General features: G+C 40.9%; 1 protein-coding gene across 1 annotated transcript in view; it reads left to right on the top strand.

Annotated features, from left to right (window-relative positions):
* LOC126100666 (cell cycle checkpoint control protein RAD9A) overlaps positions 1 to 8009 on the top strand; it is a 53699-nt gene extending 45690 nt beyond the window's left edge. Inside the window, exon 6 of the mRNA XM_049911286.1 lies at positions 5459 to 8009. Coding sequence (XP_049767243.1) covers positions 5459 to 5898 — 440 coding nt within the window. The 3' untranslated portion in view covers positions 5899 to 8009. The remainder of the gene's footprint in view (positions 1 to 5458) is intronic.
* The last annotated feature ends 5270 nt before the right edge of the window (positions 8010 to 13279 follow it).

Here is a 13279-nt window from a genome sequence, read left to right as displayed (position 1 = left end):
ATTGGGGAGAGGCTACAACCCTGTCTTACTCCCTTCCCAACCACTGCTTCCCTTTCATGTCCCTCGACTCTTATAACTGCCATCTGGTTTCTGTACAAATTGTAAATGGCCTTTCGCTCCCTGTATTTTATCCCTGCCACCTTTAGAATTTGAAAGAGAGTATTCCAGTCAACATTGTCAAAAGCTTTCTCTAAGTCTACAAGTGCTAGAAACGTAGATTTGCCTTACCTTAATCTTTCTTCTAAGATAAGTCGTAAGGTCAGTATTGCCTCACGTGTTCCAGTATTTCTACGGAATCCAAACTGATCTTCACCGAGGTCAGCTTCTACTAGTTTTTCCATTCGTCTGTAAAGAATTCGTGTTAGTATTTTGCAGCTGTGGCTTATTAAACTGATTGTTCGGTAATTTTCACATCTGTCAACACCTGCTTTCTTTGGTATTGGAATTATTATATTCTTCTTGAAGTCTGAGGGTATTTCGCCTGTTTCATATATCTTGCTCACCAGATGGTAGAGTTTTGTCAGGACTGGTTCTCCCAAGGCCGTCAGTAGTTCCAATGGAATGTTGTCTACTCCGGGGGCCTTGTTTCGACTCAGGGCTTTCAGTGCTCTGTCAAACTCTTCACGCAGTATCGTATCTCCCATTTCATCTTCATCTACATCCTCTTCCATTTCCATAATATTGTCCTCAAGTGCATCGCCCTTGTATAGACCTTCTATATACCCCTTCCACCTTTCTGCTTTCCCTTCTTTGCTTAGAACTGGGTTTCCATCTGAGCTCTTGATGTTCATACAAGTGGTTCTCTTATCTCCAAAAGTCTCTTTAATTTTCCTGTAGGCAGTATCTATCTTACCCCTAGTGAGATACGCCTCTACATCCTTACATTTGTCCTCTAGCCATCCCTGCTTAGCCATTTTGCACTTCCTGTCGATCTCATTTTTGAGACGTTTGTATTCCTTTTTGCCTGCTTCACTTACTGCATTTTTATATTTTCTCCTTTCATCAATTAAATTCAATATTTCTTCTGTTACCCAAGGATTTCTACTAGCCCTCGTCTTTTTACCTACTTGATCCTCTGCTGCCTTCACTACTTCCTCCCTCAAAGCTAACTGTGGTGTCACCGCCAGACACCACACTTGCTAGGTGGTAGCTTAAATCGGCCGCGGTCCATTAGTACATGTCGGACCCGCGTGTCGCCACTGTCAGTACTTGCAGACCTAGCGCCACCACATGGCAGGTCTAGAAAGACGGACTAGCACTCGTCCCAGTTGTACGGACGACATTGCTAGCGACTAGACGTACGAAGCCTTCCTCTCATTTGCCGAGAGACAGTTAGAATAGCCTTCAGCTAAGTCCATAGCTACGACCTAGCAAGGCGCAGTTAACCATATCTGGAGAGAGTCTTACTTGTATTCACCATAGAGATGTACCACACAAGAGAATAAAGTTAAGTATATGAGACGCTCCGTTCTTTTCTTATTAGCATGCATTGAGCATCCTGTTTCAGACTTCGCGATATTCTGGGGGAGCTGATAGCGTGCCTATTCGGCCCTTCATAATAACACTGTGTCGGCACTTCTGTCGACACATAATACTAACCATTCTTCTTCTACTGTATTTCTTTCCCCCATTCCTGTCAATTTTTCCCTTATGCTCTCCCTGAAACTCTGTACAACCTCTGGTTCTTTCAGTTTATCCAAGTCCCATCTTCTTAAGTTCCCACCTTTTTGCAGTTTCTTCAGTTTTAATCTACAGGTCATAACCAATAGATTGTGGCCAGGGTCCACATCTGCCCCTGGAAATGTCTTACAATTTAAAACCTGGTTCCTAAATCTCTGTCTTACCATTATATAATCTATCTGATACCTTTTAGTGTCTCCAGGGTTCTTCCATGTATACAACCTTCTATCATGATTCTTAAATTATATGGACAAATAGTCATTTGTAAAGACAAAAAATAAAAAAATGGATTAAACAACTTTGTGATTAATCGGTTACAGTGCCAGGGCGCAATGCTATCATTGTGCAGTTAGTCGTACTAAACCAGGCTGTACATACATGAAATGCATTTGCAGTTGTGAATACAAACAACCATCAGCTGCATAATGGAATGATGACAAGGAAAATTTGTGCCGGCCTGGGACTGGACCACAGATTTCTCGCTTTATGCGAGTGGTCGCCTTCACCACTTTGGCTATCCATGCTCGATTCATGGCCAGAACCAAACTTCCATATGTCATTGTTCCTATGCCATAACATGTACGTGTACACACATTATGTAATTCCTGTACAGGGGAGAACATTTTGGTGAAAGTTAGTGCCTGGTATCAGTGGATAAATGTGATATTCTATCATTCTTCTTAACAACATGGGCATTGCTGCATCAAAGCTCTACATCTGTATACGAAACTAGAAACTGAGCTTGCATGTTCTGCTAAAAGAAGAACTACAATTGCCTGGCAGTTATGTCAATAGAAATGTAGACTGGACAGTATAAGAAAGTCTTGTACTTACCTCATAGAGGAGACATTGAGTCACAGAGAAGCACAATGAGCAACTGCTAAAATATTTAAGCTTTCAGACAAAAGTCCTGAATTATAAATCATACACACACACACACACACACACACACACACACGTGTGTGTGTGTGAGTTGTGTTTATGTGAAGTGTGTGTGTGTGTGTGTGTGTGTGTGTTTTCTATTTTGGAAAAATGTTATCTGAAAGCTTAAATATTTTAGCAACCTTTTTTGATTGTGCTTGTCTGTGACTCCAATGCTTCCTCTATTTGTTGAGTAGCAATATGTTGTTGTTGTTGTTGTTTTCATCGTCTTCAGCCCAAAGACTGATTTGATAGCACTCTCCTTCCTACTCTATCCTGTGCAAGCCTCTACATCTCTGAATACCCAATGACACCTACATCCTTCTTAATCTGCATACTGTATTCATCTCTTGGTCTCCCTTTAAGATTTTTACACCCCACATTTCACTCCAATACTATGTTGGTGATCCCTTGACATTTAAGAATGTGTCCAGTCAGCTGATGCCTTTTTCTAGTCAGGTTATGGTACAAATTCCTTTTCTCCCCAATTCTGTTCAGTACCTCCTCATTAGTTACATGATCTACCCACCTAATCTTCAGCATTCTTCTGTAGCATCTATTCTCTCCTTGTCTCAACTGTTTATCATCCACATTCCATGCACGGCCACACTCGTTACAAATACTTCTGGAAAAGTCTCCCAAAGACTTAAATCTATGTTTGACGTTGACAAATTTCTTTTATTCAGAAACGATTTTCTTCCCATTGCTAGTCTACATTTTATATCCTCTCTACTTCGGCTGTCATCAGTTATTCTGCTGCCCAAATAACAAAACTCATGTCCTATTTTAAGTGTCTCATTTTCTAATATGATTCCTTCAGCATCACCTGATTTAATTTGACTAGATTCCATTATCCTTATTTTGCTTTTGTTGATGTTCATGTTATATCCTTCTTTCAAGACACTGTCCATTCCATTCAACTGCTCTTCCAAAACCATTGTTGTGTCTGACAGAATCACAGTGTCATCAGCAAACTTCAAAGTTTTTATTCCTTCTCCCTGAACTTTAATTCCTGCTCCAAATTTTTCTTTTGTTTCCTTTGCTGTTTGGTCATTGTACAGATTGAATAACATTGGCAATAAGCTACAACCTTGTCATACTCCCTTCTTAACCACTGCTTCCTTTTCATGCCCTTCAACTCTTCTAACTGCTGTCTTGTTGTAAATAGCCTTTCTCTCCCTGTATTTTACCTCATCTACCTTCAGTATTTATACGAGAGTATTCCAGTCAACATTGTCAAAACCTTTCTCTCTGTCTACAAATGCTAGAAACATAGGTTTGCCAATCCTTAACCTATATTCTAAGAAATAGGGTCAGTATTGCCTCACCTGTTCCTACATTTCCCCAGAATCCAAACTGATTTTCACTGAGGTCATTCTACTGCAAAGAATTTGTGGTAGTATTTTGCAACTATGACTTATTTAACAAGTAATTTATAGGTCATGGCGTAGTGGTTAGCACACTGGACTCACATTTGGGAGGACGACGGTTCAATCCCGTCTCCGGCCATCCTGATTTAGGTTTTCCGTGATTTCCCTAAATCGCTTCAGGCAAATGCCGGGATGGTTCCTCTGAAAGGGCACGGCCGATTTCCTTCCCCATCCTTCCCTCACTCGAGCTTGCGCTCCATCTCTAATGACTTCGTTGTCGACGGGACGTTAAACACTAATATCCTCCTCCTCCCATTTCTGTAATATTCTATAATATTTCCTTCAAGTTCATCTCCTTTGTATGGACACTCTGTAGTAATATTCACACTTTGGGATTGTAATTATTACATTGTTCATGAAGTCTGAGGTTATGTCTTGGCTGGCTCTCCTAAGATATTCTGTAGTTCGGATGGAATGTCGTCTACTCCCGGAGCCTTGTTTCAACTTTAGTCTTTCAGTTCGCTGTTGAATTCTTCTTGCAGTATCATATCTCCATTCTCATCTTTATCTGTGTCCTCTTTCTTTTCTATAATATTACCTTCAAGCTTATCTCCATAATATAGACCCTCTGTATACTTCTTCCACCTTCCACCTTTCAGCTTTCCCATCTTTGCTTAGGACTGGTTTTCCATCTGAGCTCTTGATAGTCATACATCTGCTTCTAGTTTCTCCATAGGCCTCTTTAATTTTCCTGTAGGGGGTATCTGTTTTTCCCCTAGTGAAATATGCTTCTAAATCCTTACATTTGTCCTCTAGCCATACCTGATTAGCCATTTTTCAGTTCCTGTCAATCGCATGTATTAAACGTTTGTGTTCCCTTTTGCTTGCTTCATTTGCTTTATCCTTTCTTCAATAAAATTCAATATCTCTTGTATTGTCCAAGTATTTCTATCACACCTTGTATTTTACCCTATTTGATCCCCTGCTGCCCTCGGTATTTCATCTCTCAAAACCACCCATTCGTCTTCTACTGTATTCCTTTCCCCTGTTCTAGTCAACCACTTCCTAATGCTCTCTCTGAAACACTCAACCTGGATAGATTGAAAACCAGGTTATTGAGTAGCAATATATCCTCTTCAGATTGTTGTTACTCCGTCCTGGACTTTCCATGGTTCAGATGTGTTGTACTGTTATATGTGTAAACCAGGAAAGCAATAAATTGTATATTTGAAGGAAAATACTGGACCATAGTTGTGATTTTTAACATCCGTTTGCATCAAAGTAATTTTAAGCAGCTTTAGGAAAACACTGAAAATCTGTTTAAGGATTGGAAGTCAAGGCCTTCCGAATAGGAACAATCTTGTTTTAGTTTTGCAGCTTCTCCCTTTGTCTATGATTCATTAATACTTTCTCAAACATATTTTAATATGTGTACTCCCTATTCTCTCTTCTGCAGATTCGTTACTTAAAAAGACTCTGTATTACAGGACGACCAGCACGTGATGAAGCACTGGGAGCTGAAGAAATTTTTGAAATGTTCTGTGATGACACAGAACCAGCAGAGGGCTGCTCACAGGTGTACACTGCAAATAACCAAAGATCAAAAGATGTTCCACCTTCCAGCAAAACAGCTATGAAAAGGGACATAGCTAACAGAGATTGTGAAATGGATGTCGACGAAAACATGGATGTTCTTGACAATCGTGAAAGTTGTGATACCTTCTACAGTAGAAATAGCTGTACTTATCAGACTAGTAGACTACCGACAAGATTGTCTGATTGTGAAGATGATATGGTGCCCAGTTCCCCACCTAGTAAAAAAGCACGTTATGTTTTCAAAAAGTGCTTTGAAGCTACATTTGACCCACAAAATATTCCAGGGCATGATATTGTTCTTGCAGATGATTCTGCTGGTGAAAGTGACTGATTTTGTGTCAGTAAGACTGCAAAGGTGCCAGAGACGTGATAATTTATCTCAGGTTGACAGTCAAACATGCTGTAGTTTTGTATTATAATTGTGAATATAATTTGTTACTTTTACAAATTGTTGAAATTGTGAACACTCTTTGTACTATTTTTCAGTTATTTAGTTCAAAGTCAATTTTTAAATGAAATGTCTGTAATAGTGACTTTCAAATTAGTTTAGTTTGAGACAGTGAACATTCTTTGAGAATGTAGTCTTCCTTGGCAAATTTGATTGATGAAATCTTCTTGGCCTATCAGTCGAGTTGTAGTATCATTTCACCACAAGATGACAAATTTGAAACTTGTCAAAATGTTGTGGCAACATGACATCACAACTCGGCAGATACACCTGGAAGATTTCATCGAAAAACATTAATTTTGTTAAAGGTAAGGTTGATAGATACCATGAGCGCAAAATTATTTTGTTGTTGCTGGTTTCTCTCATCTTTAAGTTTTCATGTGCCCCATCATGAAATGCTATTGCATAATTTGGATACTGAGTATTTGTGAGTGAAGTGTTTCTGAAATAAGATACTTTTTACTTCAATATGAACCTTCTTTAACTATATTTACTGTGTTGTTTTTCATAACCTCTTAACCATTTAAAATATGTTTCCCTAAACCTGATAAAGGTCCATTAAGGGGACTTGTAGGTGAATAACTGTCAAAAAATTGATTTTTTAATTTTTGTCTTAAAAAATTCTCTGTAGTTTACTTCCATGAAAATGGACCACAGAAAGTACCAAAATTAGAGGAATGTAAAAGTGCCTGCACGCACCACAATGTCCCCATGGCACACAGTCAGCTCTGTTAAAAATAAAGTTTCACTCTCATTTCTTTCATTTTTATGACTTTTTAGTTTGTAAGTAGGATAACCTGCAAAGATTTTACAGTTGCTTATCTTTTGTTTATGTAGAGAGTTTCGTCATTGTTTGCTGTTGTTTTGGCGCAAATATTTCGTTTACAGCAAAGCAGTTGTATGCGTGAGTTTCTTATTGTGTGCATGAGTTTCTTAATTCACTTGAAAGTAAGAAGTTCAGTGTAAAACAACATAAATTTTATGGAAATCGGTTCACCAAATGGATTAACTCTGCTAATACTGAAATACAATGTAACACAACACTTGAATCCCCTTCAATTACTCCACATGCTTCGAAGCTAAAACTGAAGTATGTGGACAATGGGCTTGACAGTATTAATGTTGAGACACCACCTATTTATTCAGTTAGAGGTGCAAGATTAGGTACAAGATTGAGGAATTTTGAGGGAAAGAAATTAGCTGCTGGTACGTGCGTTAATGGAAATGTTCGGCTTACAGACAAAGAGATAGACAGGTTGCAGTAACCTTCTTTCATAAATCCTCCACAAATGACAACACCTGTCATGCACTCTGCCCACCTGGCAGTGATTCATGGTGTGGGTGCCAGAGGGCTGTAACTCAAAGTGAGACCTACAACCATTTACATTCTTTGCCATTTGCTATAATAGAAGCTATAAAACCTGTATGTAGGGATCTTAGTGACACAACATTATTAGAGAAATGTTTACATGGTAGGACTCAAAATCCAAATGAAAGTTTCAACAATTGTATATGGGAACAGATACCAAAAACTGTTCTAGTAGGACTAAATACTTTGAAAATAGGTGTGCTAGGTGCTGTTCTATGTTCTTAGTGATGGTGTAGTGTGAAGGCTTAATGTTATGGAATTGATGGGAGTGCCTCGTGGACTGAGTATACATAGAGCTCTAATAACCAATGACCAAAGGAGACTCTTTGAAGCAGAAAAATCACTGTTGGAAGTCACCAAAGACGCAAGAATAAGAAGTGTGGAAAAGAGAAGGGAGGAAGAACAACACAGGAAACAAGATGAATATGGACCTGGGATGCATTAGTGCCATGCAGGTTTAATAGAAAAAGCGAGTTCTAACTTGAACTTGAATTTCCCAAAAGTTAAATTACGTCATGTTCTGGAACACTTTTGCTAAAAGCTATTGACTATAGAGAGCTGAAATTTTGTATACTGTCTTAAAAACATGCTCAACTAAAAAGTAGACTACTCTTGTGACTTAACTTTGAAAATAAAATGTTTATTGAAGAAAAACTGTGAATTCATTTCAAAATTTTTAGTAATCATACTTAAAATCTTTGTGTACCACAATTTATGACAGCGCCATCTTTTCAGTTGTCTGCTTTAGAGAGAATAGTGTAAAGAACTTGCAGGAAAAAAATAAACCTTCTACTTTGTTTGTATTTTGAGTAATGTGTACCTGTAATATACATAAATAATTAGCTAATTAGCACAGTTTATTTCACACCCAACAAAAAATATGATAAAAAACGTGTGAGAGCTAAAGCTGTGGTTCATACATAAAAATGTTCCAAAAAGATGTCTTAAAAGATGGTAAGCATTATATGGGCTTACAAATCTTATTCTTTGAGTTCAGAAAACTGACCAATTTTTTCAAGGTTTCCCTGGTATTCACAGACCAGTCCCCTTAATAATACTTGTCATTACTGCATTTGATGAAAATTTCTAAGATTTTTTTTTTTTGGATAAAGCCTGTAAGTGTGAGTCAGTACTGCCAATTGTTTGGAATTGTCAGGAAAAACTGTTCACTAGCCTAACATCAGACCTATCTTCTTTTGTTTCTTTTGCTCCTGTATTTAGGTTACACACTCTGAGCTCACTTTAATGATCAAGAATTTACAGACGTGTACACAATGATGAAACTTCCTGACAGATTGAGACTGTGTGCCAGACCAGGACTTAAATTCAGACCAGTGCTATTCACAGGCAACGTTTTTATTGTCTCATTTGTTCAGACATCCCTCATAAACTGATTGGCATAAATGAGCTTTCCTGCACAGATGACAACACCTGTCTTGCACTCTACCCACCTGGCAGTGATTCATTGGTTTTCATTGAATGATTTTTACAGCTGTACCTCAAAAACTAATGTGTCAGATCACTTACTTCCACTTTTGATAATAAATGGCCAACAGACAAGACTCTTTATGATTGCTGTACAGAATTTCATCACAGTCAGTTCTGTCAGTGACAAATTTTGTGAAGGTAAGTCCAATCAGTTGTTCCAAAAAACATCAATGTTGTGCACGAGACGATACACTGAAGCGCCAAAGAAACTGGTATAGGCATGCATATTCAAATACAGAGATATGTAAACAGACAGAATATGGCACGGCGGTCAGCAACACATATAAAACAAAAAGTGTCTGGCGCAGTTGTTAGATTGGTTACTGCTGCTACAATTGAAATCCGACATTGATGTGGCTGGGAAAAGATCCTGCAAGAAGGGGGCCAACAGCGACTGAAGAGAATCGTTCAACATGACAGAAATGCAACCCTTCTGCAAATTGCTGCAGATTTTGGTGCTTGGCCATCAGGAAGTGTCAGCGTGCGAACCATTCAACAAAACATCGTCGACATGGGCTTTCAAAGCCGAAGGCTCACTAGTGTACCCTTCATGACTGCACGACACAAAGCTTTACACCTTGACTAGGCCTGTCAACACGAACATTGGATTTGTTGCTTGGTCAGACGAGTCTCGTTTCAAAGTGCATCGAGTGGATCTACATGGACAGGTATGGAACAACCTCATGAATCCATGGACCCTGCTCGTCAGCAGGGGACTGTTCAAGTTGGTGGAGGCTCTGTAAATAGTGTGGGGCATGTGCAGTTAGAGTGATATGGGTCCCCTGATAGGTCTAGGCATGTCTCTGACAGGTAACATGTACATGAGCATCCTGTTTGATCACCTACATCCATTCATGTCCATTGTGCATTCCGATGGACTTGGACAGTTTCAGCGGAACAATGCAACACCCACATGACCAGAATGGCTCCAGGAACACTCTTCTGAGTTTAAATGCTTCCGCTGGCCACCAAAGTTCCCCAGACATGAACATTATCAAGCATATCTGGCATGCCTTGCAGTGTGCTGTTCAGGAAGAGATATCCAACCCCTCGTACTCTTACAGATTTATGAACAGCCCTGCAGGATTCATGATGTCAGTTCCCTCCAGCACTACTTCAGACATAAGTGGGGTCCATGCCACATCGTGTTGCAGCACTTGCATACTCGCAGGGGCCCTACATGATATTAGGTGGGTGTACCAGTTTATTTGGCTCTTTAGTGTAGAAGAGGGCTGTTATGTGACGTAGTGTGAGGCAGAGGTATCCTTTTGCATACAGTGTTACATTCAGTTTTGTATTACCATTTACATGTGTAAAAGCTTTTTTCTCCTGACTGAGGCCCCTGTTGATTGGCACAAGGAAATGCTCAAAAATTCAACTGAGGAAATGAAAAACCCATAAAGGAGATGATATGTGCTCCCTGCCGCCGTTGGATAAGCAGCTGCAGCAGCAAGTCTTATACTCCTAGCTCACTCATTTGTTACATAGTTTAATTCTTAATTTCTTTGTGTGTTTTTGGTACTTGCATTGTTTAATTCATAAATTTCAGGCGTATTATAGTATTTGAGAGTTGTAGCATCGTGTTTTAGTACCTGAATAGTGTAAATTCGCGTAGTCGTCTGTCTTCTGTTTTTGTTTTGAACGGCCAGTGTTGGTTGGTCACAGTCAGTGTGCTCCCTGCCGCCGTTGGATAAGCAGCTGCAGCAGCAAGTCGTATACTCCTAGCTCACTCATTTGTTACATAGTTTTAAATTTCTTTGCATGTTTTTGGTACTTGCATTGTTTAATTCATAAATTTCGGGCGTATTATAGTATTTGAGAGTTGTAGCATCACGTTTTAGTACCTGAATAGTGTAAAATCACGTAGTCTCCTTCCGCCACCGAGCAGTGTGTCAGCAGTGCGCAAGTAGCAGCATTACTGCATTTACTAGGCAATCTTGTATTTTAATAACCGTTTAAATTTTGTGTCGATTTGTTTGCGCTCTCTGTAGATTAGTTCAGACGTTCTTTGCACAACAGTTTTTAGCATGGATAGGGACTGCAACTGCTGTGTTCGGATGCAGGCTGAGTTGGCATCCCTTCGCTCCCAGCTTCAGGCAGTGTTGGCTTCGGTCACACAGCTTGAGGCTGTTGCCAATGGGCATCACTGTGGGGGTCCGGATGTGGGTTTGTCGGGGACGGCCAGCTCGTCCCACGCATCCCCCGATCGGACTACGACTGTGATTGCCCGGGATACTGCCTGCATTGAGGCTGATCCCTCACCTGTGGTAGAGTGGGAGGTCGTCTCAAGGTGTGGCAGGGGGCGAAATACATTCCGGAGGGCTGAACGAAAGGCCTCTCCAGTTTGTCTGACGAACCGGTTTCAGGCTCTGTCTCAGGCTGATACTGATCTTCGGCCTGACATGGTTGCTTGTCCTGTTCCAGAGGTTGCCCCTCAGTCTGCAAGATCCGGGCAGTCGCAGAGGGTGGGCTTACTGGTAGTTGGGAGCTCCAACATCAGACGCGTAATGGGGCCCCTTAGGGATATGGCAGCAAGAGAGGGGAAGAAAACCAATGTGCACTCCGTGTGCATACCGGGGTGAGTCATTCCAGATGTGGAAAGGGTCCTTCCGAATGCCATGAAGGGTACAGAGTGCACCCATCTGCAGGTGGTCGCTCATGTCGGCACCAATGATGTGTGTCACTATGGATCGGAGGAAATCCTCTCTGGCTTCTGGCGGCTATCTGATTTGGTGAAGACTGCCAGTCTCGCTAGCAGAATGAAAGCAGAGCTCACCATCTGCAGCATCATCGACAGGACTGACCGCGGACCTTTGGTACAGAGCCGAGTGGAAGGTCTGAATCAGAGGCTGAGACGGTTCTGTGACCGTGTGGGCTGCAGATTCCTCGACTTGCGCCATAGGGTGGTGGGGTTTCGGGTTCCGCTGGATAGGTCAGGAGTCCACTACACGCAACAAGCGGCTACACAGGTAGCAGGGGTTGTGTGGCATGGGCTGGGCGGTTTTTTAGGTTAGATGGCCTCGGGCAAGTACAGAAAGGGCAACAGCCTCAACAGGTGCGGGGCAAAGTCAGGACATGCGGGGACCAAGCAGCAATTGGTATTGTAATTGTAAACTGTCGAAGCTGTGTTGGTGAACTACCGGAACTTCAAGCGCTGATAGAAAGCACCGAAGCTGAAATTGTTATAGGTACAGAAAGCTGGCTGAAGCCAGAGATATTTTTTGCCAAAATTTTTACAAAGGTACAGACGGTGTTTAGAAAGGATAGATTGCATGCAACCAGTAGTGGAGTGTTCGTCGCTGTTAGTAGTAGTTTATCCTGTAGTGAAGTAGAAGTGGATAGTTCCTGTGAATTATTATGGGTGGAGGTTACACTCAACAACTGAGCTAGGTTAATAGTTGGCTCCTTTTACCGACCTCCCGACTCGGCAGCCTTAGTGGCAGAACAACTGAGAGAAAATTTGGAATACATTTCACATAAATTTTCTCAGCATGTTATAGTCTTAGGTGGAGATTTCAGTTTACCAGATATAGACTGGGACACTCAGATGTTTAGGACGGGTGGTAGGGACAGAGCATCGAGTGACATTATACTGAGTGCACTATCCGAAAATTACCTCGAGCAATTAAACAGAGAACCGACTCGTGGAGATAACATCTTGGACCTACTGATAACAAACAGACCCGAACTTTTCGACTCTGTATGTGCAGAACAGGGAATCAGTGATCATAAGGCCATTGCAGCATCCCTGAATATGGAAGTTAATAGGAATATAAAAAAAAAGGGAGGAAGGTTTATCTGTTTAGCAAGAGTAATAGAAGGCAGATTTCAGATTACCTAACAGATCAAAACGAAAATTTCTGTTCCGACACTGACAATGTTGAGTGTTTATGGAAAAAGTTCAAGGCAATCGTAAAATGCATTTTAGACAGGTACGTGCCGAGGAAAACTGTGAGGGACGGGAAAAACCCACCGTGGTACAACAACAAAGTTAGGAAACTACTGCGAAAGCAAAGAGATCTTCACTCCAAGTTTAAACGCAGCCAAAACCTCTCAGACAAACGGAAACTAAACGATGTCAAAGTTAGCGTAAGGAGGGCTATGCGTGAAGCGTTCAGTGAATTCGAAAGTAAAATACTAGGTACCGACTTGACAGAAAATCCTAGGAAGTTCTGGTCTTACGTTAAATCAGTAAGTGGCTCGAAACATCATGTCCAGACACTCTGGGACGATGATGGCATTGAAACAGAGGATGACAAGCGTAAAGCTGAAATACTAAACACCTTTTTCCAAAGCTGTTTCACAGAGGAAGACAGCACTGCAGTTCCTTCTCTAAATCCTCGCACAAACGAAAAAATGGCTGACATCAAAATAAGTGTCCAAGGAATAGAAAAGCAACCGGAATCA

Source organism: Schistocerca cancellata, chromosome 9 (genome assembly GCF_023864275.1).
Source record: "Schistocerca cancellata isolate TAMUIC-IGC-003103 chromosome 9, iqSchCanc2.1, whole genome shotgun sequence".
NCBI classification, from domain to species: domain Eukaryota; kingdom Metazoa; phylum Arthropoda; class Insecta; order Orthoptera; family Acrididae; genus Schistocerca; species Schistocerca cancellata.
This window is presented reverse-complemented; position numbering and strand designations above follow the sequence as displayed.